This window comes from Enhydra lutris, unplaced genomic scaffold (assembly GCF_002288905.1).
Source record: "Enhydra lutris kenyoni isolate GAN:26980312 unplaced genomic scaffold, ASM228890v2 scaffoldscaffold10, whole genome shotgun sequence".
NCBI classification, from domain to species: Eukaryota; Metazoa; Chordata; class Mammalia; order Carnivora; family Mustelidae; genus Enhydra; species Enhydra lutris.
The window spans coordinates 10,281,684-10,309,323 of NW_019154094.1; the positions used below are offsets into that span (position 1 = coordinate 10,281,684).

Consider the following 27,640-nt stretch of genomic DNA (forward strand, 5'->3'; position numbering starts at 1 on the left):
CCCTCCAAGGGGGCCCCTCCAGGGACAGCGTGGTGGGTAAGACCAGAGGCCACCTTGCCTCCTCAGCCCAGAGCCCCCACCTCTGCTCAGGTGGCATGGCCATCAGAACTGGATGAAAGCCATGGCTCTGTCCTCCCAAAGTGTCCTCTTCAGATTTCTACAGCCCACCCAAAGCCCTGTCTTGGCTCAGGTTCTAAATCCTGGGTCTACGGTCCTAAGAATATCTGCCCCAGAAGGACGGACGCCTGAGAATATATACCTCTCACCCCTCTGGTCACAGGCCCTTCGGCCCAGGTTTGGTTAGGTCCTCCCTCTCACCACAACCTAACCTATAAATCTTAGGCCAGCAACCACAGGAGAGTTCATTTCTTAGGAGAGTTTTATTCATTCATTGATCCAATATTTACAGGGACCGGAGAAGTCAAGCTGTGCTCAGCACAGAGAGATGGCTGCGACACTGGCCAGCCATCCCCTGCCCCAGTCACTATGTACAGATAAGGGGCCTGCTTTGATCACCTTCCAAGCCATCTGGCAGTGGCCATGGGGCTCTCTTTGGGGCCTGAGCTCCAGAGACAGTGCTGGGCCCATTGCCCCTTGGCATTAGGCCCTCTGGGAACACCGGGGCTCCAACTGGGTGCCTTAGTCCTGCTGTCCCCCACTGAATGCCTTGCAGAGGCTGAAGAAGCTGGCATGGCATGGAGAGCCGAGGGGTGTCAGCTTCCTGTGAGCAGCCCTGTCTCTGCTATCCCTAAGAGAAGGGAGACATGGTAATACTGAGGAGCTGGGCAGGGACTCCTCTGAACCCCAGGCTCCAGGGACAGAGCCCAGGAGCCCAAGACCGGCCCATTGCCAGGGCTACAACACTGAAGGCAAAGAGCCCCAGAGCCTTGCTGCAGAGAACAGTCTTGACGAGCAAAGCCAGGAAGGGAGTTTACAGGCCAGTAAACAGCTTGAACACTTCTCTCTACTCAGGCCACAGGACCCCAGTGGGCTGCTCATTGACCCCCTACGAGGACACCCCACTCCCAAACCAGCCCAGAAGCCGGGTCCCTGAGTTTGGAGCTCTCCCGGGAGGAAGAACAGACCTGGCTTCCTCACGACAGGGACAACTGGTGGCTGGGGCTAGAGCCGCAGGGCCCAATGCCCACCCAGGCCGCAGCTGGGACCCTGCAGTCATGACTCCAGCATGATGCGGGGACCTGGGTCCACCAGGATGACAACTGCTGGAAAGAACGCAGTCAGGAAGCTGGCTATGTCAACACAGTGGTGGCAAGATGGGTTAGAGCCCAGAAAAATAGACGTCTCTGTAGGTAAAATATATACTCTGCTGCTGAGGCAGGAAGGCCAGGTCCTGCCACTCCACAGCCGGCTGTGGAGGAAGCTGCAGCACCTCCCTGTGCCCCAGCCCCAGCCCCAGCTGCTGTTTCCAGAGCACCACGGGGCGGCCCTGCCCCGCCAAGCCCGGGGGCATAACGCAGGAAGTCCAGCCTGGCACTCATGCCCAGGGGCCAGGCTCTCCGGCTGGAACTATTCAGTAATACTGGGAAGACGGGGAGTGGGGCAGGGAAGGGGCCCCTGGGAGGGCCACGCGGCAAGAGCGGCTGCAGGGTGCGGGCCAGCAGTCCTCACTGGCGCTTGGCCTTGTAAGGGCGTGAGCGTTTCCGCCGGTCGGGCTTCCGCTGCTTGTGGAGCCGGCCGATGCTGACCCCTTGGCGCCGCCGCACCGAGATGTTCTGCTCCACCAGGTTGGCCAGCATGCCTACAAAGGCCAAGGTGCTTGAAGAGGTGGCCGGATGCACGGCAGCCACCCACTGCATGCACCTCAGGCCAGGAGCTGAGGCTCTCCCAGCCCTCCCTGAACCCCTGCCACCCTGCCGTAGGTCTGCTCAAGCCCCAAAAGAGGCCTGAGGGACATGGCCCCCAGCAGGGCATGCCAGGTCAGCTGCGGCAGTAAGTCCCCTCACCTTCCTGGGCTAGCATGGAGATGAAGGTACAGATGAACTCATCATAGTTGTGGGTCCTTCTCTGGTCGTCAATCTGTGGGAGAGAAGGATGAGAGCACTGCAGCCCATCTCCCCGGAGCAGCCACCAGCTGACCTCGGGAGGTCACACATCTGGGAAGATAGGCAGAGGACCAGCTGCTGGAGATGACCCACCTTGAACTTCTTCCTCTTCTCCACCTCTTCCTTGAGGCAGGCTTCATAGTTTGCAATCTCTGCCTCCACACACTTCAGCAGTGCCAGCAGCTCCTGCCAAAATCCCGCAACGTACCCCTGAGGGGGGCCGGCCAGCATCCAAGTACCCCCCCTCCCACCCACCAGGAGGCAGCTGGAGACATGGAGGAGCAGCCAGAGTCCAAACCCTACCAAGGCCCCGGCAGCTTCTCAACCCAAACAGGCTTCCTGGAGCCCGGCTTCCGCCACCAGCCTTTACACCAGCACTCCTGAGGCCCCAGCACCTGGGCAGCAGTGCCTCAAGACCTTCCCTCTGGCAAGATTAGAAGAGAAAGCTGCAAAGGGACTCACCTTGGGTGAGTACTTCTCCCCACTCAAGGGCTCGCCAGGCCTGGCCAACCCAGGCTTCTCTCTGCTGTCTGCAGCTTCCGTGACCTCCTTCTCTTCGGGGCTGCTGGAGCCCTGGCTGCCTGGGCTCGGCCTGCTGCCGGGCGAGGAACCCTTCCCACCCTCTGGGAAGAGAAGGCACAAGAGGACCCCTCAGAGAGCAGGACACCTGGTGGTTACTTGGCCACCCCCCTCCTCAGTACACCAAGAGGCCAGTGAGCCATTCGCAGGCGCACCTGTCAGTGCCAGGGGACTCAGTACCCCGTCCTCAGCGAGGTGCAGCAGGCCCGTACTGATGACAGGACCCAGGTCACGTACAGCGCGATTGTAGCGGATACAGTCAACACGCAGCAGACTGTCGTCCTCTCCGAAAAGCACCTTGGAGATGTGGGAGGTGACAGGGCTGGAGGGCCGCGTCGGGTTGGCTGAGCGAATGGGCGACCGCAGCGGCGAGTTGAAAGCACTGCCGATCTCAGAGGCTGTGTCCGTGCTCTCATTGCTGGGGGTGGGTGAGGGCTGCGAGTGCGTGGGGACCGCCACGGCCGGGCTGGCCGCGCCACTGTTTGTCTTGATGGACAGAGGAATTGAGAGGTCTTTCTGGGACTCTTTGAGCTTCTCCGCCAGGACGTTGATGGTGTTGGGCTGCAGCACCGACAGCTGCCCGTCCCCAGAGCCACTCAGTGGCCCTGGCTTGCCTGGCCCCTTTCGCTTATACCTGGGGAGGCCCAAGGAAAGGTGAGCCACAGGAAGGGGCTGGGTGACCCTGCCCAGCACTGCCAGAATAGCCCTGGACATGTCCCGGCCTCCAGGGACGGACACTGCAACTCCTCGCACTGGGTCGAGCAGCCTGACCTGGCCATGCTGAGCCTGGCACCCTAAGCCTCAAAAGCCACAGCCACGTGTTCTCAAAGGACACCTCTATTCCAGCTGCCTCACTCTGGCCTTCTGCCAATGCCAGGTCTTCTGACAGAGCCGCACCCCACCCCATCTCCTCCATCCCTGCTTCATCCAATCCTTCGAGGTCTAGCTGAAAGGCCTTCCAACAGGACAAGCCTTGTTATCTGGTCAAATGTCAACACTCCCTCAAGCCCTATGAAGCCTTGGGGACCCAGGACCTGGAGTCAGCCCTGCATGCCAGCCTCCCATGGACCCTGAGCTCGGCAGGCACTCCATAGTATATGCTAAAGGGCAACCTCAGACGTGGACTGGAAGAGTCAAGGTAGGACCTACAGCACTCGAGCCTCTAGCCTTCCAGAGCTGAGGCTGACCTGATGGCAGGGTTGGCGTTCTGCACGTCATCGTCCTCATCATCCTCGTAGTCGTCCTCATCATCCGAGTACTGCTGCGGGGGGCGGACTGGAACTCGGCTGCGGCCCATGCCTGCTGCCAGGTCTTCCTCCTCCTGGGGCAAAGACCGAGGGCGGCCATAAGGAGCGACCAGTCAGCCCGGGCTGGACACAGCAGTCACAGCCGAAAGCCAACACGGTTCTCCAGGTCAGAGTCCACCGAGCCCCAGGTGTTCTGAGCCCACCCTTGACTCCCGGGGAGGCTGCTGCCCACCCACATGACCTGCCTATGCGAGACATCTAAGACAAACAGAGCACCCTGAAACACGTGCCTTTCTTTTGCCAGCAAGACCTAACTCCTCAAGTGGTACCAGGCACATGCCCTAAACATCTTGCCCCACTGCTGTGTGAGTGGACTGCAAGTCAGAGTTCTCTTCCTCTCTAAGCCCCTGGCAGGGCGGGGGGGCTTCTGGGTAGCAGAGACTTGGCTATCGAGGCGTTGGCATGGGGTGAACACCAAGGAACCACCTAAGGAAACTGCTTGTTGTGGCCTCTCAAGAACGCTGGAGGGGCTCGGCCAAGGGTGCTCCCAGCTCACCTGCATGGGGGACTTGGCATAGTTGTGATTGTCCAGAAAGGCTGGCAGCCGCTGAACAATTGGAGTGGGGTTGGGAGGAACCCCGTTGAGGCTGCTCCCGGGAGGCTTCACCACCAGCTTGGGTTTGCTGGGAGGGCTGTGGGTTGGGGCTTGGGGGCACGAACCAGCCACCTCCTCCACACCATCTGAGAGGACAAGGAGCACAGGCAGGACCTTCAGGCAGATCCTCAAGAAAACAAGTCCCCCGCCTACCAACTCCCCAGATATAGCGCTGCTCCCTCCTCTCTTGCCAGAGAAGAACAGGTACGCTAGCTAACAGGATGAGAGTCCGCAAGCTCTAGGTCATGGGCCCACAGCAAGCTGAAGGATGAGATGGAAAAAGAGAGGGAGGGAGACAAAAAAAAAAAAAAAAAAAAAAAAAAAAGACTCATAAGAAAACCAGAAAGGAAATATTTATTATAAAGAAGGTTCAGGAACTGTGGTAACATCAGCCCTTCACAGGTACCTTTCTTTAGGTGATGACTGCTCTCCATGTTCCGAGAATAAAGGGCTGCAGACACTCGGCCTTAGGCGTCCCATAGGAGCCTTTGAACCTCTGCCCAAGTGCATCCGACAAAAAAACTTGCTCTGGGCCTCTCAGCTCAAGCTATGATGGGGTGGCTCTGAGGCCAAGGGTACCTGTGTGAGTGCCCTCGGAGGCTGCTGCGGCCCTGCCTGCCTCCAGCGCCAGGGGGGACTTGCTGCTGGCTGGTTTGGGCTCCTCAGGCAGTTGTGGCTCTTGAGACTTGTGGGTCTGAATCAGCTCTGGCTGTGTTACCCTAATCAGCTAAAAACAGAATCCAAGGCTCAGAGGAGTGAAAGCAGACCCCAGCCACTCGCCTGGACAGCAAAGGTCCTTGGTTCTACCCACTCGCTCACAAGGAAATACAACAGCTGAACCCAAACCTCCTTCTAGAAGCTATTCCCCCTCCCCACCCCAGGTCCCAGCTTTCCCACAAGGAAAGCAAAGGAAAGGAATGGTCGGGTGAAGCTCAACAGATCTGTAATAAAGAGTGATCTGGGAATCAGACACCACACCCCAGTGAGAGGAAGAGGGATGGCAGGAGGGGTCCCCACCTGCTGCAGGGCCTCCAGTACTGTCTGACGGTTCACCTTCAGCACATGCAGCCTGGCCTCATACTTGATCCTGCGGTCGGGCACCACCGCCATCAGGTTGAAGCGGATGTCATGGTAGGGTTCCCTGTAGTCACAGCCACAGCCGTGAGAACAGCTCTCGCCCCAGCACCACCACTGGGTTGAGATAAACAATGTGGCAGGGCTCCCTGAGTCACAGTTATAGCCATAGGTGCAGGCCCCACCCCAGCAGGCGGGCAGCAGCTAGCCATGCGCTCGCTGGGCAGGAGCTGAGCTGGGGACTGCCCACGACCTGCACGAGGGCCTATCAGCAAGAGAGCCAGCATGTCTGGGCCACCTAGGGCTCCACCAAGGCGTGCCCCTCCCCAGTCTGTCCCAAAGCAGGCCATAAGCAGCCTGGGTGAGAAACATGGCAAGGAGTTAGAAGCCCAAGATTTAAACTGGACCTGGCCAGATTCCTCATGTGGCCTTGCATGAGTCATCTGACCTCACTGCTTTCCCTTTTCTGTGTCTCTCCCAATGGAGGCACAGCTCCAGAGGGAAGGGCAAGCACAGAGCCCTTACCCTGCGGTGGCGAGGCCGATTCGCTCCATGATGACCCGTCGGGCCTTGTCGGTCCACTCCTCGTCCTCCCCCCAGGGCCCTAGGGAAGACCAACAGGAGGAGTCAGCAGGGGGGAAGCCCTGAGTTTGGACAGGCCAGGAATGGAAAGGAAGATGGACAGCAGTTGAGTCAGGGAGTCTGGGGTGGTCAGGTAGTGCAGTGCAGGGTGCCATCCAGCCAGAGACGGATGCCCTCAACACCATGCCCCTGCCAGTGGGTCCCAAGCACCTAGGGACCCTGAACCCCAGCTCCCTAGAAGGTAAGCAGAAAAACCCAGTGGGTCCCTACCATGATCAATGGGATAGACCTTCAGCCCATCCAGCTCGAAAAGCCGGCCTGTGATAGGCACATAGCTGACAAAGTGGAACGCCTCCATCGTCCGCACAGCACTAAGGCCATTCTGCTTCTCAGGGAGGTGGCGTGGCTCAGGCCTAGGGAAGGACATGCTCAGGGCCCAGAATGGAACAACCCTTCCTCCCCCTGCCACTCCCACCAGCTCCCATAGCTCCCACACACCTGGCATGGCTATTATGTGCCTTGGCCAACTCTGGGGCATTGCCAATTGCATATCCTTTGCTCTAGAGAGAAGGAAATAACACATTAAAACAACTTCTCAGGTGGGCCTCTGGGTGGGAAGCAAAGCTCTGGACAATAGGCCTGGAGGCATTCCAGAAACCTGTAGCAGCATAGATTGATTTTGCTGAAAGGTTAGTGGGGACAGAAAAGAACTCCAGAGCCCCAGAAGGATGGGGTTCATCTTGCATGGTAATGAGTGGACACTGGAAAACAATGTAGCCTGATACATACTGACAAAGAAATTTGTAACATAGTGTCACTTAAGGAATGTTCCTTTCCTCCTCAGGTCTTTCCTGACAATTGAACCTAAAATCTAAGGGTCAAACATAAGGGAAATCATTTGAAAGAAAATGGCCTCACAGTATCAAATGGCATATGGTATGTGGGCCTAGGAGTCAAACCTGAGCAGCAAGCTGTGAGCCAGGATTGAGGTGCTGCTGCGGCCTACCTCAGGGCTGAAGCCTTTGGTGAAGTCCTTCATGCGACTCAGGGTGGGCCCCAGGTCCACGTTGCTGCAGTTCAGGAGCACGCTCAGCAGGGCATGAGTGGCACAAGAGTTGGGGATCAACTGTGAAACCCAAGAACAGTCACTCATACACAGCATGCCTCACCTAAGCCAAACTCCTATAGAATGAGGATCCAGAAAGGGACAGTCCTATCTGGACAAGAAAACTCATCAGCTTCCCTCCTCTCCACCCAATATTTGTTCATTTAACTAAATGGCCCCCAAATGTCTGGGGACATGCAGAATGGACTCAGCACGAGCCTGCTCTCAAGATACTCCCTTTTGTAATGAACTCAGAGCTCAGTTCCTTCTGCCAGGGGACTTCTCTAACCGCTACTCATGGTATCTGCCTATCTCTTCCTCCTGCCTTCCCCCACTTCCACTTCCCAACAAAGACAGTGGCAGCATCCCACCCTCCAGATGGAACACAGAGCCCAGCAGACCTGATGGGCAAAGAACATGTTGTTCACAATATCATCATCAATCACAGACGTATCATCCACCAAGGTAGACACCTTGCGACGGGATCGGCGTTCTTCGATCCATTTGAACAGGAAGATGAATCCATACACTGGGCTGGGGAAAGTTAAGGGGCAAAGCTAGACCAGCCAAGTGGGGAAAGGCAATCAGCATCCCTTTTCTTTTCCTGCCTATTCCCACGCACTGTGTTATCACTCAGGTGCCCTCCCCGTGATCCCACCTCTACCCTGGCTTCTTTCCAACAATGCCTAAACTGGCTCTGAGCCTTCACATCCAGAAGCCTGCTGCAGGCACAGTCAAGCATCAGCTTCTGGGATAAGAAATGAAAAGCTGGACCCATGGCCCAGAACAAGGTAGGAACAGAAGGTAAGGCAAGAAAAAAAAAACCCTCTGATCAAGGAATTTAAACACTAATTCTCACTGTGAACCCCAAGGCTTGGGCCCCAGTGCAGTGAAAAAAGCTAATGAACACCTTAACAGTCCGTGCTTTCCTGAAAGATAAAAACAGATCTCTCGGTTCATGCACTGTAGTCTCTGTAGAGGGGCACTCCACACCTCTAGTCTGCAGGACAACCAAGACAAGGCTCTGAGGTTGGTCACCCTGGAGGGGCCTTGTCAGATGCCACACATCAACCAATCAATACAAGATCTTTGTGAAGGGATTAAAGCCACCGGCACACGGGTACATGAAAGCAGTAATTAATAAATTACAGCAGGCACTGTGTGACCTGGGTCAAGAGAAGGGGCTGCTTTTCTGCAACAAGACCAGAAAAAGCTGCTGAACTGTACTCCAAAGGATAGATTTGTAGAGGGGGAAGGGGACTGCTACATAAAGGGAAGTGTGAAGGAAGACTGGGAGAAAAAAATATCAGCTTGATCAGGAGGGCACCCAAAGATGAGGGGTGCTTCCATGTATGAGATTTTATAACTTGGGATTCTTACACTACCTCCCTTGAGGGGCACTCCTCCCCTGGCCCTTCTCTTGCCCTCGGGGTGTAAGGGAAGGCCCTGGCACCAAGCCACTCACCCCTGACATTTGCTCTGAAGGTCATAGATCTCCTCCACCTGCACCCCTTTGACACCTGCGGTCAGGGAAAGAAAGAAGTCGGAAAGGGCAGCCCCAGGCTGTGCAGCGAGGGCACAGGAGTGGACCCCCACAGCCCGGGTCCAGCGGGTAGAAGAGGCTCTTACCGAAGTCTTCCACCAGGAGGGTGAAGAGGCCTGGGTCGGGCGACAAGAGGAGCAGGTAGTGGTCAGACAGATGCGTTTCGGGCCCAACCGGCCTCCCCAGCCCCCGGCCCGCCCAGCACCCTCCTCACCAGGGTCGCTCTCCAGCTCCAGCCAGCCCTTATTCATCTTCCCGCGGGGCGGCCCCTCAGCGCCATGTCCAGGCCCTCCCGACCCACCGCCGCCCGCGCCGGGAGCCCCCGCCGCCCCGGGGCCCCTAGCCCCACACACAGACAACGGGCACAGTTTACGTCACCCTCACGCGCCCGCGACACCACGTCACCACAGCGCGACGTTCTCCGCCCCGCCTCTGGGCTTGTCTTCCGCGGGATCGATTCTCGACGCCCGGGCGCTCGCGCGAGAGGGCGGGGCGAGGTGGAGGGGCGGGGCGAGGTGGAGGGGCGGGGCGAGGGCTGCTCTGGGCGCCGGCCGCCCGAGAGAAAAAGGCAGGGCGGGGCGGGGGCGGGAAGAGGCGAGGGGGCGGGACAGGGGCGGGGACCGGCTCGGCTGTGAGAGAGGAAGGGGCGGGGCGGGCGCGCGGCTGTTAGCGCGCGGCCGTTAGCGGTTCTACCCTACCAACGGTCAGCGACGCGGTGGTCCCCGCGGCCGCAGTCTCCCTGGGTCGCAGTCCGCGCGACCCGGCCCCGGTTTGCGTGCTCGCCCCCTTCGCCGGCGCAGTCACCGCGCGGGGCGGCCGCCCGTGAGGTAGCTACCACGGCTTGTGACAACGAATAAAGCTCCGGACTGCGGCGCCCTCGGCGACAGCTGGGCGGGCTGCCCCGGCCGGGAGCGGCGGCCTGTGCGCTACCGTGAGGAGCGAGCGGCGGAGACGACCTCCGGCCCGGCCCCGCACCAGCCGCCCTACAGGCGCGACATGAGCCTGGTCTGGCATCCGCGGGATGCTCCTTGAGCCCCTTCTTTGGCTGTTACCTCCGGGGGACGGTTGTGGCCACACCGACACATTTTACAAATAAATCACTGTTTATTCTTGCGGCGGCGGGGCCGAACACGCTAGTTTATTTTTAATTTTTTCAACAAGCTTTACCCAGCACTCATCTAGTGAAACAGCTTGGTAACCGTTCCAAGGGAGCATCTGCTCCGTTAGGGAATCTCGGACTGAGCTGCTCGTGGAAGCCTGCATTTGCAACGTCCCTCCTCAAATGCTCTGAAGATTTTTGCGTCTTCCCGTAACTACCAGTGTGCACAGAATCCCACTCAAGGAACGTCTTGGTCCAGCGATGCAAAGAACTGACGTTTCAAGGTTTTATTTCTATTGCTAGATGGCCGGGATTTCCCCCCAACGACCCGGAGCCGCTCAGTAGTTCCGACAGCCGGTCCCCTAGTGCGTGTCCTCCTCTCTCCTCTTCCAGCCTGGCCAACTGCTTTTGTTGAATAAGAAGCCATCAGGTGCCGTGACTTCTGCATGTGCAACTCATGGGTCGGAAGAGGAGATGGAGCAATCACAAAGAGAGGAAGGGTGGTCTAACCAGTCTTAGTTTTCTGAACAGCTAGTTAGTTGCCTTAACAGTTGTGTGGAAGAACAGTTGACAGCCCCTGCAGATGTTCACGCTTCCCAGCTGTGCTCTGAGGACATGGGTGCTGGTGTGTCTGTCCCTGGAGTGACCTGATTCACTCGGCTCTCCTTCGAAGAAATGCTGTCCTTCCCCCTCTCCCTTAACTAGACACAGCCCTCTCTTCATGGGAGTGGATTGTATGTCTTTTTCAATTGTCTCTTCCCTTTCAGGGATTTCCCCCATTAACCAATGAAAATTAAATTTGCGGTGGGCTGACATTGGTGGAGGAGGGGTGTGGGTGTCCTCTCCACTTTGGGACATTGTGCTCTTGGCTCAGATCTAGACAAGGTTGGAAGCCAACCAAACCTCAATGGCCAGCGGAGCCCGGTGACAAGGGAGAGGAGCTAAGGGGTGATTTGTCAGTGTTCCCTCCTGTCTCCCACTAGAGGGAGTTCTTGCTTTAGGCAGCCCAAATCCCAGCGGCTTCTTTTGCTAGGAAAGAGCTACCTTCTCCAAGCCTTTACTGGGTAGAATTAAGGCACCTATACTTGGAGGCAAAGTGAGCATCTTTATCCTGAGTGCCACCTCGTGCATTTAGTAGGCATGAAAAAAACAAAGACCCATTTAGGTCAGACAGTGGTTCCGATTCTTACTCTACTGAGTAATAGCAGTAACTCTGGTCTTGGGCAAGTGCCTCTCTGTGCCCTCTCTGTGCCTCAGTCTCCTCATCTTGAAAATGGGCATAGCAGTGGTACCTACCGCACAGAGTTTTTGTGAGTTAACACAGATGAAATGCCTAGAACAGTTTTGACACAATTTCATGTTTATTCACTACTACTAGCGTTGATACTGGGTGGTTCCCTTTTATTCTGTCACATGGGTTGGGAGGTGAGGTACACTGTTACTTTGACCCTGTGGAACCAAATGTAGAATTAAATTGCTGACCAAGCCCTGTTTATATTTATAGCTGGAAGAGCCTGTATTGTCCTCATAATAGTATAGAAGAATTCAAGTTAGGAGAGAGAGGCAGCAGCGAATGAAGACTATAAAAGAAAAGAAGAAGGAACGTCAAAGATTGAGGTAGAGTAGGTGACGTAAGGAAGTTTAGGAGAAATTGTCCAAAGACCCATGGTATATCATGCATTTTTTTGTCCCCTTTGTGTGTTCTTGGGGGGGGCTGGGGTTGGGTAGCATGGAAGCATACACCAGTGGTCCCCTGGAAGCCCCGGTGACCTGTGCCCCCAGAGCTGTCCCTAAAAGCGAAGTGCTGGCTCTGGAGCCCTAGGGGCTAGATTCATATCTGGGCTCCAACACTTGCTGACACTAGGTGACCTGGGACAGGTTACTTCATTTCTTTTTAAGCCTCAGTTTCCTCACCTGGAAAATGTGTTTAGTAATAGCATCCACTTTTTAGAGACTTCTGTAGATTCATTGAGCTAGTGTGTGTGAAGAGTCAAGAATAGTGCTCCACAATAGGAAATTCACACTCAATTTTAGTATTTCGTTATGCTTTGTGAACATGGCACCACCAGAGATTCAGAGCAGGTGACAGAAGAAACAGTAAAAGAGCAAAAGGAGGTTTGCTCTTGCATTCATTCAGTCTACACAGGCAGCACAGCCAATGGGAACAGAAAGATAACTACAATATCATGTAATTCAAATGATTTAGTGGCTATATTTTGTGTTCTCAAAAAATACGCAATAAAAAAAGAAACTGATTTTTTAGCCTTTTATTATTTTGGTCCTTCCTCAGACCCATGGAGGCATTTTTGAGGGAAATGTTACAAGGGGTGTTGACAGGATCCTCAAAGACCGCCTTGTACTTCTTCCTTCTCTTGTATAGAAAATCTGCCAAGACAAGGAGGGTGACCCAAAGGAAGCCATCTTCAGGGCCTGGTAAGAAAGACTGGAGGTTCTGTTTAACCGCTGCATTCCGACCTCAGCAAAGGCCAGCTATGTAGGGCAGCAAACTTGCTTCTCTGAATGTCCGTCCTACTTATTTCCCAGATTCTCTAAGATCCTGAAGAACTCCGGGTCCTTGATTCTTAAATGGCTAATCTAAAGTTCAAGAAGCAAGTTATTTAAAGCCACTTGAGAGAAAAGTATATAAAATGAGCAGTTGCTGCCAACTCCCTCAAATGTGGCCAAATTATATAAAGGCCTAACTGATACCATGCAGTACTTCTTTCCAACCTCCACCCTTGTCAAAATGTCCTCTTCCCAATATATGACTTTTCCCTGTACTCCCAAAATGAATTCTTAACATTCTCTCCTCCAGTTTGCCGGCTATGCCTTCGAGAACCTGGGGATCCTGAAAAACTGGGGGAATTTCTTCAGAAAGACAATCTCAGCGTGCATTATTTTTGTCTTGTGAGTATAAGGTCCCCTTTGCTTTGAATGTTTCATAACTTTTGCTGTACAGTCTGTTCTCTGTTTTTCATCCAGCCTCAAATCCATAGCCTTGTTTTTCTCAACAGCCCTTTTTCTTTCTGAAATCTAGTCTTTAAAATGCTATAAAATCCTGACAGTATAAAGTATATACAATAAAAAGTCACTTCCCAAAACAGCGTTCTTGATCTTTCTTCCTCTCCCTAGAAGCACATGCTATCAACTGACCTTTGAGCTGGTTTTTCCCCACTATGCTTTCTTATTTTTTATTAGCTATAATTTGCCTACTATAGAATGCACCAATTTTATGTGTACAGTTTGATGAGTTTTGATAAGCTCCTATGTCATGGGGATATAATGTATATCCTCATATAAACACCACCCCAAAGTATTTCCATCACCGCAGAATGTTCCCTCCTGTACCCCTCCACCTAGCCCCCTCAGAGATCATCACTGTTCTCATCTATAGGTTACTTTTGCCTCTTCTCATATTTCATACCAATGGAATCATACACCAATTGTATTCTTGTGTCCGACTTCTTTTACTCAATGCAGTGTTTTGGAGATTCACCCATGTTGTTGCATATATTGGTAGCTTGTGCCTTTTTGTTGCCTCGTAGTATTCTGTTGTATGAATATTTTGTAACTGGCTTCTTTACCCATCTGTTGATGGACAATTTGAATTGTTTCTATTTGGGGACTATAATGAATAAAGTTGCTGTGAATATTCATGTTCTAGTCTTTTTGTGAACACATATTTTCACTTCCCTTGGGCAAACGCCTAAGAGTGGATTTATTGGTTGTGTGCTAACTGTATGTTTAACTGTATGTGAAGTTGCCAAATCACTTTCCAAAGTGGTTGTACTGGTTTACACTTGCCCTAGCAATTTGTGAGAGTTCCAATTGCACAATATTCTTGCCAGAATTTGATATGGTCAATCTTTTTAATTTAGGCATTCTATTAGGTATGTACTGGCATCTCATTGTGGTTTTTAATTTGCATTTCTCTGTTGACTTAAGATGTTGAGCTTCTTTTTGTGTGCAAACTGGCCCATTCACATATGTTCTTTAGTGAAGTGTCTGTACAAATATTTTTCCATTGTAAAAGTAGGGTTATTTTGTCTTCTCAATTTATGAGTTTTTTATATATTCTGGATGCAAATCCTTTTTCAGATATGCATATTGTCACTGTTTTCTCCAAGTCCATGGTATGCCTCATTTTCTTTTTTTTTAATTTAATTTTATTTTTTCAGTGTTCCAGGATTCATTGTTTATGCACCACACCCAGTGCTCCATGCAATACGTGCCCTCCTTAATACCCACCACCAGCCTCCCAACCCCCCAACCTCCTCCCTTCCAAAAACCTCAGTTTGTTTCTCAGAGTCCACAGTCGCTCATGGTTCATCTCCCCCTCCGATTTCCCCCATCTCACTTCTCTCCTGCCCCCAATGTCCTCTGAGTTATTTCTTATGCCCACAAGTAAGTGAGACCATATGATAATTGACTCTCTCTGCTTGACTTATTTCACTCAGCATAATCTCCTCCAGTCTCGTCCATGTTGATGCAAAAGTTGGATATTCATCCTTTGTGATGGAGGCATAATATTCCATAGTATATATGGACCATATCTTCTTTATCCATTCGTCTGTTGAAGGACATCTCGGCTCTTTCCACAGTTTGGCAACTGTGGCCTTTGCTGCTATGAGCATTGGGGTACAGATGGACTTCTTCTCACTGTGTCTGTATCTTTGGAGTAAATACCCAGTAGATGCCTCATTTTCTTAATGGTGTCTTTCAAAGAACAAATGTTCTTAGTTTTGATCAAGTTCAGTTTATCAATTTTTTTTCTTTTATCATTAGTGCTTTTTTGTGTGTGTCCCAAGATATCCTTGCCTACCCATTGAATTACCTTGTTGCCTTTGTTGAAATCAATTGACCATATTTCTGTAGATCTGGATGATTTATTTTATGTCATTGATCAGTGTGCCATCCTTACAACAGTCCTGTACTCTCTTGATTATTGGGGCTTTATAGTGACTTGAAATTAAATACTATATTGTTTTTTAAAAACCACCTTTAAAGATGGTTTTGGCTATCAGGTCCTTTTCTGTATAAATCTTACCCTTAGCTTGTCAGTTTTTCTCTAAAAGAAATGCCTGTTGGGATTGATACTGGGATTGCATTGAATTTATAGATCAATTTGGGAAGAACTGAAATCTTGAATCTTCAATCCATGGACGTGATATATTTCCCCATTTATTTGAGTCTTTTAAAATTTGTCTCAGCAATGTTTTATTTATTTATTTTTTTACTTATTTTTACTTAGCCGTGTTTTTTAGTGAAGAAGTCTTGCACATCTTTTATTAAATGAATGCATAAATAATTTTGGATTTTTATGCTATTATAAATGGTATTTTAAAATTTCAGCTTCAAGTTTGGATGTTGGTATATATAAAAGCAGTTTATTTTGTATGTTGATTTTTTTTAATCCTGCAATCTTGTTAAGTTCACTTATTAGTTCAGTAGTTGTTTTTATTTTTAAATATTTTTGGTAAATGCCTTAGGATTTCCTGTGTACACAATCATATAGTGTGAATAAAGAAAGACAGTTCTACTTCTTCATTTCCAATTTTTCAATTCTTTTAATTCTTCTTCTTGCCTTATTATACTAGGTAGGACTTTCAATCAGGTGTTGAATAGGAGTTACAGGAGTAAATATCCTTGTGTTACTCCCAGCATGGGAGGATAGCATCCAGTTTTCCAACATTAAAATATGATGTTAGCAGGGCGCCTGGGTGGCTCAGTGGGTTAAGCCACTGCCTTTGGCTCAGGTCATGATCTCAGGGTCCTGGGATCGAGTCCCACATCGGGCTCTCTGCTCAGCGGGGAGCCTGCTTCCCCCTCTCTCTCTCTCTCTGCCTGCCTCTCCATCTACTTGTGATCTCTCCCTCTGTCAAATAAATAAATAAAATCTTAAAAAAAATATGATGTTAGCTGTCGGCTTTTCATCAGATTAAAGAAGGTTCCTTATATTTCTGGTTTGCTGAGGATATCATGAATGTGTATTGAGTTTTGTCAAATGCTTTTTCTGCATTTATTGTGATGATCATTTTTCTCCCTTATTTTGTTTGTGGGGTTTGTTACATCAATTGAATTTTTAATGTTAAACTAACCTTGCATTTCTGGTATAAACCCTGCTTGATGATGATGTATTATCCTTTTTATATGGTCCTGGATTCTGTTTGCTAATATTTTGTTTCATTTTTACACTGGTACTCGTGAGAAAGATTGGTCTGTGATTTTCCTTCTTGTAAGTCCTGTCTGGTTTGGGTGTCAGGTCTTGGTTAATCTCAGTGCCTTTACAAGCATACACATTTTCAACATAAAAATAAACATACTATACACAGTGTTTTGTATTTTGCTTGTTTTTTTTACCTCTTAATACTTAGGAAGATCTTTCCTTGTAGAATGTATTAATCTAGTTTTTTTTTCCTTTTTAATATCTAATTGGTATTCCATGGTATGGGGGTGCCAAAAAGTATTAAAACAAACCGCTTTTAAAGGACACTTAGATTATTTTTAATCTTTCACTATTGGTTTTTCTGTTTATAGAAATAATACGTACTCATTGTAGAAAATGTAAGTAATACTTAGAAATATAAATAAAACGGAAATCACTCATATAGTCCTAAAGCCCTGAGATAATTAGTGTTAAATAGATATGTTTTAAGCCTAATTGGGCACATATAGCTATAATCCAAGTGTCTTCAAGTCATCTAACCTTGGAGCGTCACCCTTTCCATAATGTCAAAAAGGGACACCTGTGTGGCTCAGTCGTTGGGCCTCTGCCTTCGGCTCAGGTCATGATCCCAGGGTCCTGGATCGAGCCTCACATCGGGCTCTCTGCTCTGCGGGGAGCCTGCTTCCCCCTCTCTCTCTGCCTGCCTCTCTGTCTACTTGTGATCGCCGTCTGTCAAATAAATAAATAAAATCTTTTAAAAATTTGTTATAATGTCAAAATAAAATAACCTGGGCTCCCATTACACATTACATGTAATTACTTTAGGAAGTCCAGCACCCTTCCCATATTTTTGGAAGATTCTTGGGGTGGGGCTGGGGTGCTCACATTCTTCCAATGTACATACATATATGTAACAGTTTATGGGTACATTAACAGTTTATTGTCCTTTTCCTTGATTTCCCATTCTAGAATCTGCTTTGGGGGCTTTTCAGAAACTAAAGGCCCTTAAAATTGTATTTTTTTAAAAGATTTTATTTATTTATTTGATGGAGATCACAAGTAGGCAGAGAGGCAGGCAGAGAGAGGCGGGGAGCAGGCTCCCTGCTGAGCAGAGAGCCCGATGTGGGGCTCAATCCTAGGACCCTGGGATCATGACCTGAGCTGAAAGCAGAGGCTTTAACCCACTGAGCCACCCAGGCGCCCCTAAAATTGTATTTTTAAAGGAAAGTTCAATTCTTCCCCTTCCCCAGTAGGGCAGAATGACTATCATTGGGAGATTTTATTTTATGTAGAAGGAGGGAGAGAGAGAGAAAGAGAGAACGTGAGCACAGGGGGCAGGGGCAAAGGGAGGGGGGAGAGAGTCATAAGTAGACTCTGTGCTGAGCCTGGGGCCCGATGTGGATTGGACCCCATCTCAGAACACTCAGATCAAGGCCTGAGCTGAAACCAAGAGTTAGATGCTTAACCAGCTGTGCCACCCAGGTGCCTCCATAGTCAGATTTTAAAGTCCTGTTTCCCTTCCTGTAATGAACAAACTCTAAAAAGAGGTTTTTTTCTGTGCTAAGGGGCGGTACAGTGGGCGGGGTAAGTGTGTGGGTTCTGTGGGCCTGGATGTGAATGCCGACTCTGTTGCCTCCTTGCTCTGTGACCCCAGCCATGTCCCTTGCCATCCTATACCTCAGTGGGCCCCTTTTTTTAATGAGGGTCTTTTAAATGAGGATCACAATAGCATCTGTATCACAGGGTTGTCGTGAATAGAAAATGAGTCGATATATAGGGAGTTTTTCCCCAAAGGGCTCAGCACCCGAAAGCAAGCCTCAGTTAATGAGAGACAGCATAATGCAGAGGTTTGTAAGAGCCCAGGTTCTGGAGTCCTATAACCTTGAGCAGGTCACAGAACATCTGTGACCTTGAGCAGGTCACAGAACGGGGGTGATGATAGTACCTACCTCCTGAGGTTGTTACAAGGATTAAATGAGTCAATATTTGAAAAGCACTTAGAGCACAGTTAATGCTGTATAAGCCTTTGCTAAGTAAATTACCCTGTAAATGCGTATATATCCCACCAAGCTCTATATTCTAGCTCTCTCACCCTGTCCTCTTCCTCACCGCACTGCACTGTTTCACTGATCATCAATGTTGACAGCCTGGTTCTCCTGCTCCCCCAGATCCTATCTAGCAAGCTGCCTCAGAGGGGCCAGTCCAACAGAGGTTTCCATGGATTCCTGCCTGAAGACATCAAAAAGGAGGCAGCCCGGGCTTCTAGGAAGGTTAGAATTCCCCAGTATGGGGGCCTCGGGGTAGGTCTCTTCTCATACCTCTCTGATGGCCCCTGTTTCTGTTCTTTTCCCTAGTGGCTAATTCAGAAGTCAAAGGACTCTCGGGATTTCCCAACAGGCCCTTCCCTTAAGCTGCATTCTTCTCTGGGGTGGAGGATTCTAAGTGGGGAGGGAGCAACATCCTGGGGAAAAAATTATTTAGTGATGCTTGAAGCTCAGCTTCAGGGTGCCCACAGAGCTTTCAGGTCAACTGAGGAAAGGAAATGGCTATGGCTTCCTAGAATTTCCATTCCATACAGTGATGTGCCACAGAACGTCTCTTTGTCTTTCTTGGGGCCCTGAGCACTGCCTGGGATCTAATTTCCAGATCTGCTTTGTGTGCAAGAAAAAGGGAGCTGCCATCAACTGCCAGAAGGATCAATGCGTCAGAAACTTCCACCTTCCTTGTGGCCAAGAAAGGGGTTGCCTTTCACAATTTTTTGGAGAGTACAAGTGAGTGATGAAGGGGAAAAGTTGGACTGCCCTTTTGCAAGTTGCTCTTAATTAGCCGCTAATGAAATCAGAGTCTGGTTCTCATAGACCCATTTTTGATTCACTGTGAATCTGTCCTCCCATTCAATAATAAGAAACAGTGTCTTGACTTGGCTATTTCACAGGGGTTACTTCTTGCTTCCCATCCCCTTCTTAAATTACGAACAGCTGCTGTTCTTAGACAGCTGCTCAGAGCTAAGTGGGGCTTTTAGGAAGAGGAGGCTGTAGAGATAGTCCCAAGAGTTTTGCTCAGTGGGGGAACAGCTGTGAGAAGGCATGTAGCTGTTCTTCCCCCTTCTCCTCCTCCTCCCCATGAGCATGGAGGTTCACTGGGCATTGGCCTGGGTGGTTGGCCTTCCTAGGCCGGGAAGCTGGATGACTACATCAGTGACAAAGCAGAAATCAAGTCTGTTTACTCTGCCTCAGATCATTTTGTGGAAAACACCGCCCAACACAGGACATGCAACGGGGGAAGGCAGGGGAGGAAAGCTGTGTCTTGTGTTGTGAAGACTTATCCCAAGCAAGTGTTGAAAACATCCAGAGTCCTTGTTGTAGTCAAACTATCTACCATCGCAAGTGCATACAGGTGGGGACCGCCCTGGGGACCTTCCAGATTTTCTCTAGTTCAGAGCACCCTAGGAATGTTCAGGCTGTCTTGACTTCTGTGTTCCACCCAGGAGGCCTATATGCAGGGCTGGTTCCAGGCAGTCAGAGGAAAGGCAGCCCAGTCTCTGGTCACCCCTGACTTGTAAGACTTCATCCAAAATCCTCAGGAGGGCTAGAGCAAACAAGCTTGAATGAGTCAAGCAGCCTCCAAATCAGCCTTGCTTCCTGGGATGGAAGGAAAGCGACCCTTGAATGGGTCAGCACTGCAGACCCTACAGCCAGAGATGACAGCTAAGGCACTCCTGGGAGCTCTCTGGAATTGGGCTTGGTCTCTGGTCGAAGGCCTGGATTTACACCCCTCCCACTAGCCCACCTGTAGCCCTTTTATGGAAACCTCCAATCAAGCTCTCTTGGCAACATCCTTTTTGGGAGATGAGGGTTGGGGTGGAGAGAAGGTGATCAAAGGTGGTGTTTTACAAGCCCAGTGCTCTTCCATGTTTCTCTTACAGAAATATGCCCACACATCAGCAAAACATTTCTTCAAATGTCCACAGTGTAACAATCGAGAAGAGTTTCCTCAAGAAATGCTAAGAATGGGAATTCATATTCCAGACAGGTAGTGGGAACTCTAGGGCAGGAATTGAGCCAGGGAGTGGGTGCCTAGATTTCTAGAGAGGAGGTGAGTGTGAGGTTAGTTCAGAGAAGGAGGGAGCAGCCCAGGCACTGGCATATGGTAAAGAGGGAAAGAGCCGGGGGAGGGCCTATCAGTTATCAAAAGAAAAGGAGGTGGGGGGAAATGGGGGAATGGGATAGACATGTTCCTGAAAAGGGGGCTTGGGGATCAGAATTCCCTGGGGGTTGGTTCTTGAATCTCAGCATGGAACTAAGGAACCCCCATGTTCCACTCATCCTGTTTCAGCCCTCTTCTACTGCCAGACCACTTAGCCCATCTTATTTAAAGTATTCAGGCAGGGGTGCCTGGGTGGCTCCGTCAGTTAGGCGGCTGCCTTTGGCTCAGGTCATGATCTCAGGGCCCTGGGATTGAGCCCTGCATCGGCTCCCTGCTCAGCGGGGAGCCTGCTTCTCCCTCTCCCTCTGCCTGCTGCTCCTCCTTCTTGTGCTTGCTCTCGCTCTCTCTCTCTCTCTCTCAGTCAAATAAATTAATAAAATCTTAAGAAAAAAAAAAGTATTCAGGCAGCCTATTGGGATCTTTTGCTGTGCTAACTTGAGTTCTTTCTAGTTCCTCCTACCTAGTTACTCCTACTTTCTAGGTACAGCCTACCTAGTTACTCTAGGTAGGCAAAGGTTTCACCCCTAATTATGCGCCCTTTAATCATTGTTTGTTTTCCCACCGCAGAGATGCTGCCTGGGAACTCGAGCCAGGGGCTTTCTCGGAGTTGTATCAGCGCTATCAACACTGTGATGCCCCCATCTGTCTGTATGAAAAAGGCAGAGACAGCTTTGAGGAAGAAGGGTAGGGAAAGGCTCCTGGTTAGAAAGATCTCTCACTGGTGCCGTGCTAGAGTTAGACCTTGGCACAGTTATCAGAACAAGAATATCGCTCTTGTCTGGAGACCTCAGGGTGAACTCGAGTACCACACTTGACCAGCCCAGGACTCACTCATGCACAAGTGGACAGGTTCCTGCAGGGTCTGCTCCTCCTCGCACCCAGTGGAGCAGCCCTCGGGTCCAATTTCTTTCCAAATCCACCTTTCGAGTATCTGTGCCTGAGTGCGGGGTCCAGGGATTGGCACTCGGCCATGATGGGTCATGGGTAAAACGTACAGTGAAAATGGCCTGGGAAGCCTTCAGCGAAGGCCTGGCCTCTAGCAAACATTCTGAGAGCAGTAGCAAGTGTAATCTGGGTCCCCACACCCTTCCTTGGCTCTTTCTGCAGGAGGTGGCGTCTCATTCTGTGTGCTACGTGTGGATCCCACGGAACCCACAGGGACTGCTCCTCTCTGAGAGCCAACAGTAAGAAGTGGGAGTGTGAGGAGTGTGCACCTTCTGCTGAAGCCACAGGTGGGACTGGAGGGATGGTCTGGTCGAAGAACTTGGGGTGATACCTGGGAAAGGAGGAGGGTGTGTCCCCGGATGGGGACTTGGAGTTGTGCCTTTGGTTTGGGAAGGGAAGTAGCTAGCGAGGGGCTCAAGGACCTGAGCCTGGAGAGACAGAAGCCTGAATCTTCCTCTCCGCCTTTCTTTCACCACAGACTATACACCTGAAAACTCAGGTGACATCCCTTGTTGCAGCGGCACCTTCCACCCCAGGGGGCATTTCTACAGAGACACCAGCCTGGAAGAGAATCCAGGCCCTTCTTGGACTGATTGGCCAGGACCTTCCTTAGTAGAAAAGCCAGAGTCCTCTAGAGGCAGGAGGGGCCACCCCTGCCGGTCTAAGGGTGTCAAAATCACTAAGAGCTGCAAAAAATCCAAGTAACAGCTTCTGAGCAGTCGCTGCCAAGCACATTTGGGTGTGAAGCTGTGCTCCTCCGCCGGGTTTGAGGCAGGGAGCCCTTTGGGACTGTGAGACAAGGAAAGAGGCCCAGCAGCGAGAGCATGAACCAAGGAAAGAGAAATCCCAGGGGAGCGTGAGGACAGAGCAGGGTCCAGATGCCAACCTCGGAACATGTTAGCAGTTAGGAGAGTGCCTCTGCTCTTTCTGCCCTATTCCCAGAGAGCCTTCTTTTCTTCTCTCACCCTAATCTGCTCCTCATATGCCTCTTCTTACTTCTCCCACGTTATTATGCAAATAAAGGTTTTTCTCTCCATTGGTGTCTCCTTATAAATTCACTCTGGAATTTATCAAGCAGCCTGAGGAATCCGGAGGGTAGAGTGAGGAAATAGAAAATGCACCCTTCTGATCTATAAAATTCAGTGAATAAATGTAGAATTTTCAACTTCAAACAGAGACATGTTGCTTTGGACAGAAGTAGTTTGCTGGGAAATTAACTTTACAGGCGGGGACAGAGATCTCATCATTGCACAAATAAACACAGGCTCTCATCAGGGAAATGAGCCAGCAAAGGAGGCCACACTGGACTGAGAACAGGCCACCATTGCAGGGCTTAGGGTCCTGGACTCCAACAGGGCAGGGACTGTCATGCTCATGTTGGGTGGAAGGACTCAGTTGACTGTAGGCGGTGTGGTCTGCAGCGTGCCCCCATTCAAAACCTCGCTGCCTGGTGGCTTGGGCAATTCCGTCTCGGGTCAGGGAACCATGCCAGACCAGTTGCGTTAGTCAAGGCAGCTGGGATGGGAATCTGGCAGAAGGTCTTGGGAGAAACTGAATGCAACCTATCTCACATTTGTTTTTAATGATTCTGTGGGATTTAGATTAGTGGGGGGAAACTCAGGACCATTTGCCAGATACTCAGTGCTCAGGGTCTCACTGAGTCATTTGTCACCAGTGGTGCAGGAGCAGGTTCTCGGTTCAAATGTTGATGACCCCTGGAGACTTCCATCCTTGGTGCTTACAGGGATCCTTTTCAGATTGGACCAGATCCACTTAGAATCACATGGGATATGGGGTGGGGTATTTGTGTCTTTTTGTGATTATCAAAGTATGTAGGCAAAGTAATACAGAATTTTAAAAGTCAAGAAGTACTTAAATGATTATAATGAAAAAGAGCCTCTTGACTTACCCTTCCCTACCCTCAATCCCACTCCTTAAAGGCAACTCCTGTCCATTATTTTAGCCATTTCTTGATTCTTTGGTCTTAGATGTTATTGACTTCCTATTACATCATGTGAGATCTCCTTTAACATTTTCCCACTTCCGTTCTCTCCCATCTTTTTATAATTGCATCACAGTTTTTGTTGAACTAACCTTCAGGGATTACATGTGTAACCTTCGGTTTACTCGCTATGAGCATGTAAATGCTGTATGCCTCTGAGCCAAGGGGTACACTAGGATTCTTCTTCTTCTCCCGTAATTTGTTTTTTTTTCCTGAAATACCTCTCTTTTGTATTTGCTCAATTTGTTAGGCACCTATGGCTAATTCTTCCCAAATGTTCCACATGACAGTTGCTTCAAAATATAATATTCCTCAGAGGCCAAACATCAGATCTCTGTTAGCTGCATTTCTTTTCTGAAAGACCAGCCTCCTAGAGCTTACTCCCGAGCTGGAGCTGGCTGCTTACTGGGCCTCCTGCTCAGCTAACACCTAGGGCTGCCCGCGACTGTGCCTTTTTTCTTCCTTTTCTCTCCCATGATTCTGATGACTCCGTGCTGTGCTTCCTAACCTGGGTTTCCAGGGACACCTTGTCAGAGCTCTGCAAGTTAACAAAGTTTTTAAATTGTGGATTTTCATTTAAAAAACAATGATATTTTACCTATCCTAAAGACTCAACTCTTGTAGTGATAATTCACAATTGCAAGACACTTCCAAGATTAAGACTTCAGTTTCTAGAACTCCCATAACTTGGGTCACCAGGCCTGTTCTCAGACATCTGGGGGTAGTATCTTTCCCTTTAAAAAGAATCCACTTGGGGCGCCTGGTTGGCTCAGTGGGTTAAGCCTCTGTCTTGGGCTCAGGTCATGATCTCAGGGTCCTGGGATTAAGTCCCGCATTGGGCTCTCTGTTCAGCGGGAGGCCTGCTTCCCCCCTCTCTCTGCCTGCCTCTCTGCCTACTTGTATTCTCTGTCAAATAAATAAATAAAATCTTTTAAAAATAAATAAATAAATAAAAAGAATCCACTTGGAGGGGCGCCCGGGTGGCTCAGTCAGTTAAACATCTGCCTTCAGCTCAGGTCATGGTCTTAGGGTCCTGGGATAGAGCCCTCATCTGGCCTGCTGCTCAGTGGGGAGTCTGCTTCTCCCTCTCCCTCTGCCCCTCCCCCTGCTCATGCTCACTGCTTTCAAATGAAATCTTAAAAAAAAAAAAAAGAAAGGACCCACTTGGATACTACCCAAGTGTGAGAGACACCATCTTAATTGAAAGTAGTGGTCCTCTAACAGTGCCTCTGAATCCAGCTTCCAGGGGTGGGAGGTAGAGCTTGTGGCTAGGGTAGGGGTTAGGGGTTGGTTTGGTCACTCAGACCTTCAGTTGCCTGGTCTGTGGGTGTAGTTGGCCTTATGGATACCTAGCAAAACAGTGCACATGCACACACACACACACACACACACACACACACATACTCTCTCTTTCTCCCCTATTAACTATTTCTTCATCTCCATACCTGTACTCTCCATTGATTTTAATGGCTTCCTGGAAAGTCCCTAATTTTTTTTAAAAGATTTTATTTATTCTTTTGATAGATTGAGAGCGAGCGAGTGAGAGTACAAGCAGGGTAAAGGACAGAGGGAGAAGCAGACTCCCCACTGAGCAGGAGCCTGCTGAGGGTCTCCATCCTGGGAGTCTGGGATCACAACCTGAGCAGAATGTAGATGCTTATCCAACTGAGCCAACGCAGGCTCCCTGGAAAGTCCCCAATTTTCAAATGTTCTGTTCTTCACCTAATCAGTCTTTCTCCACTAATTAACTGGGCTTTTGTCTTAAATGAACTTTTAACTCAGGATAGTTTTAGATTTACAAAAAATTGTGATGATAGTACAGGGATTCTCCATATACGCAAACTCAGTTTCCCCCATTAGTACCATCTTACATTAAAATAGTATGTTTGTAACAATTAGTGAAACAATACATTATTGCCACACTCAGAGTTTATTTAAATTTCCTTAGTTTTCACCTAATGTGTCTTTTCTGTTCTAGAAGACCACATTGCACTGAGCCGTCCTGTCTCCTTAGGTTCTTCTTGGCTGTGACAGTTTGTCAGATTTTCCTTGTTTTTGATGACCTTGAGAGTTTTGAGGAGTACCAGTCAGGTATTTTGAGAGCCCTCACTTGGCATTTATCTGATGTTTTTCTCACGATGAGACTAGGGTTATGGGTCTGTGGGAGGGAGACCACCCAGGTCACGTGCGTTATCACATCATACCCAAGTTACAAACTATCGACATGTCTTCCACTGTTGATTGGTGACCTTGGTCGTCTGCTGAGGTATGTTTGTCAGGTTTCTCCAGCATAAAGTTACTTCTTCTCCCCACTTTCCAGACTGTGCCTTTTGGAAGGAAGTTACTCTGTGTAGCCCACCATTAATGAGTGGGGATTTATGCCCCCTCCCTCCTTGGGGACAGAATATCTATACCATTTGGAATTCTTCTGCATGGGAGATTTACCTATTCTCTCCCACTTGTTTATTCGGTCATTCATTTATGTCAGTCCAGACTTAGGGATAGGCATAGTGTATTCTGGGTTATAATCCAATACTGCTTTATTTATTTTGTTGCTCAGATTATCCCAGCTCTGGCCATGAGGAGCTCCTGAGTCCTTTACACATGCCCTCATTATTGTGTGTTTTGTTCTGTTTTGTTGTTGGGGATTTTTTGAGCACTTCTTTACTTTTTGGCACTACAAGATGCCCCAGGGTCCTCTTGCATGATTTAAATATATGTTTTCACAAATGATCTGTCTGTTAGAATTAATTACTGTTTTATAACATAGGACCTAGAACAAATAGTTCACTTGGGGAGGGTAGAAATAGATGTTAAATAAAAATCCCCCAAAGGGCCTTCTCTATTTCCTCTAATCCTTCCTTACCTTTGTAGGAACCATGAACTAGGGCCAGAAATCTCAGAAATCTTACCTTCTGCTTCCCTTTATCCTCAACCACTCTCTTTCTTGTCAATTTGACTGTTTTACAGATGTTTGCCTTCTTTGCCATCCCATTGTCAGTGCTCAGCTCAGATCCCTGTGCCTCAGAGGGCTACAGCAAAAGCCTTCTCTCTACATGGTTTCCTATGTGCCCTTGCTTTGCTGACAAATGCACCCTTTCCCCTTATGCTGATTACCAGAAACATCTGCTAGCTCTTTAGTTAGGATGGCTGCTGAGACTGGCATCCAAGTCCTTCCACAAATATGGCCCTACTCAGCAGCATCTTCCCGGACACCCCACCCACGGGCACTCGGCCATGGCTACCCTGGAACACTGGGCCCCGAGCATAAGGCTTGCAGTCTGGAGACCTGTAGTCTCTATCCTTAGCCTGTTGAACCCAGCATAAGGGCCGTTTTTATCGTGCACTGACCTCTGCTTATGCTCCTATGAGAGCAGGCATGGTTCTCCACCTGTTCCTACAGTTGTGTACCCATCTCTCCCATGATATGGGAAGCCCCTTAACGGCAGGGACCTGTTTGTCTTATTAACCTTTCTTCCCACGTGGTATGGGGCTCTGGACCCACATTCAGAGGCAGTTTGATGTCTACTGAATTGATGGAAGTGCTTGTACCTTGTGTTCATGAGCCTGTTGTTTTACTGTCAAACACCAGAGGGCACTGTTAGCATATTGAGGAAGGAGATCGTAACCCTCTAGAGCTGGGAGGTTGAAAAAAGGCGTGTTCGTGAAAGCTGGCTTCTGTGTTGGGATTGCGTGGGACTTCCGGCTCTTCGCTTGTTCTAAGCACATCTATTTGCGTTTATTCATGAGCTGTGCTCCTGCTGGGTTTAGAGATCAGTATAAAAGTTACTAAAAAGATCCTCAGACAGGTCTGCCTTCATGGTCTGTCCAGACCCAAAGTGATCCTCCTAATCCGGACTGCACTCCCCCTCTTCTCCAAAATGAGGACTGCCAGTGCCAAGGGAAATGGGTGATACAGTTCTGTTCTTCTGCCCCACTCTCCTTACACACACATACACACACACTGACATTAAGACCTCTGGTTAGTGACATCGAAGGTTCTACCTGTGCACCAGATGGGAGGTTGCTTGAGAAATAGCATCTCCATTGGCCTGGAATCCAGCAACACCGTGCTTGCTAGCTCATGTACGCTCCCTACCGCTAGGAAGCCCCATTCCGGGGGCCCTGCTATTTGGAAGGGTCTCGTACCTTGTACATTTTTTTTCCAAAAAGCAATGTGGCGATTGGAGGCCATAAACCAAAAAGTTGTTATTTTTCAGAAAACCGAAAACGAAAACCTTGATCTAGTTTCTCTGTAGCAAACCACCTCCAGCATGTGCAACAGCTGTGCAGTGTAATGGCAGGAGGCCCGGATGGAAGGAAGGAGGCTCAGGGCTCCTCCCTCTTGTCTTTGCTGTAAACTTGTTCCTTGAC

The 27,640-nt window shown here is 49.6% G+C and overlaps 2 protein-coding genes across 3 annotated transcripts; one reads left to right on the forward strand and one right to left on the reverse strand.

Annotated features, from left to right (window-relative positions):
* Positions 1-361: 361 nt before the first annotated feature.
* On the reverse strand, positions 362-9,212 carry LOC111144240 (BRCA1 associated protein 1). The gene is made up of 17 exons (XM_022498454.1): positions 9,063-9,212; positions 8,935-8,964; positions 8,771-8,825; positions 7,707-7,839; positions 7,207-7,326; positions 6,699-6,760; positions 6,471-6,613; positions 6,144-6,222; positions 5,562-5,685; positions 5,124-5,271; positions 4,446-4,630; positions 3,830-3,963; positions 2,798-3,276; positions 2,526-2,686; positions 2,157-2,249; positions 1,965-2,037; positions 362-1,759 (listed from the first exon to the last, which is right to left on the reverse strand). The coding sequence occupies exons 1-17, from the start codon at positions 9,097-9,099 to the stop codon at positions 1,626-1,628; spliced, it is 2,190 nt and encodes a 729-aa protein (XP_022354162.1). The 5' UTR covers positions 9,100-9,212; the 3' UTR covers positions 362-1,625.
* A 395-nt stretch (positions 9,213-9,607) lies between these two features.
* LOC111144084 (PHD finger protein 7) lies at positions 9,608-22,300 on the forward strand. 2 transcript variants are annotated; one of them, XM_022498191.1, is made up of 11 exons: positions 9,608-10,231; positions 11,452-11,564; positions 12,328-12,380; positions 12,763-12,854; positions 18,282-18,383; positions 18,760-18,884; positions 19,350-19,509; positions 20,039-20,145; positions 20,887-21,003; positions 21,427-21,551; positions 21,743-22,300. In XM_022498191.1, exons 2-11 carry the CDS (start codon positions 11,521-11,523, stop codon positions 21,967-21,969), a joined length of 1,152 nt encoding a protein of 383 aa, XP_022353899.1. In that variant the 5' UTR covers positions 9,608-10,231; positions 11,452-11,520; the 3' UTR covers positions 21,970-22,300. The 2 variants fall into 2 exon arrangements, with proteins under 2 accessions (XP_022353899.1, XP_022353900.1); XM_022498192.1 differs by lacking the exon at positions 20,887-21,003.
* The last annotated feature ends 5,340 nt before the right edge of the window (positions 22,301-27,640 follow it).

Excerpts from the sequence above, each read along its gene's own strand:
- LOC111144240 (XM_022498454.1), bottom strand. The coding sequence starts at position 9,099 with ATGAATAAGGGCTGGCTGGAGCTGGAGAGCGACCCTG. Across the intron at positions 6,761-7,206 it reads CCAAAGGCTTCAGCCCTGAG|AGCAAAGGATATGCAATTGG; the intron begins GTAGGCCGCAGC and ends CCTTCTCTCTAG. Across the intron at positions 5,686-6,143 it reads ATCGGCCTCGCCACCGCAGG|GGAACCCTACCATGACATCC; the intron begins GTAAGGGCTCTG and ends CTGTGACTACAG.
- LOC111144084 (XM_022498191.1), top strand. The coding sequence starts at position 11,521 with ATGAAGACTATAAAAGAAAAGAAGAAGGAACGTCAAAGATTGAG. Across the intron at positions 12,381-12,762 it reads GAAGCCATCTTCAGGGCCTG|TTTGCCGGCTATGCCTTCGA; the intron begins GTAAGAAAGACT and ends TCTCTCCTCCAG. Across the intron at positions 18,885-19,349 it reads CAATTTTTTGGAGAGTACAA|ATCATTTTGTGGAAAACACC; the intron begins GTGAGTGATGAA and ends ACTCTGCCTCAG.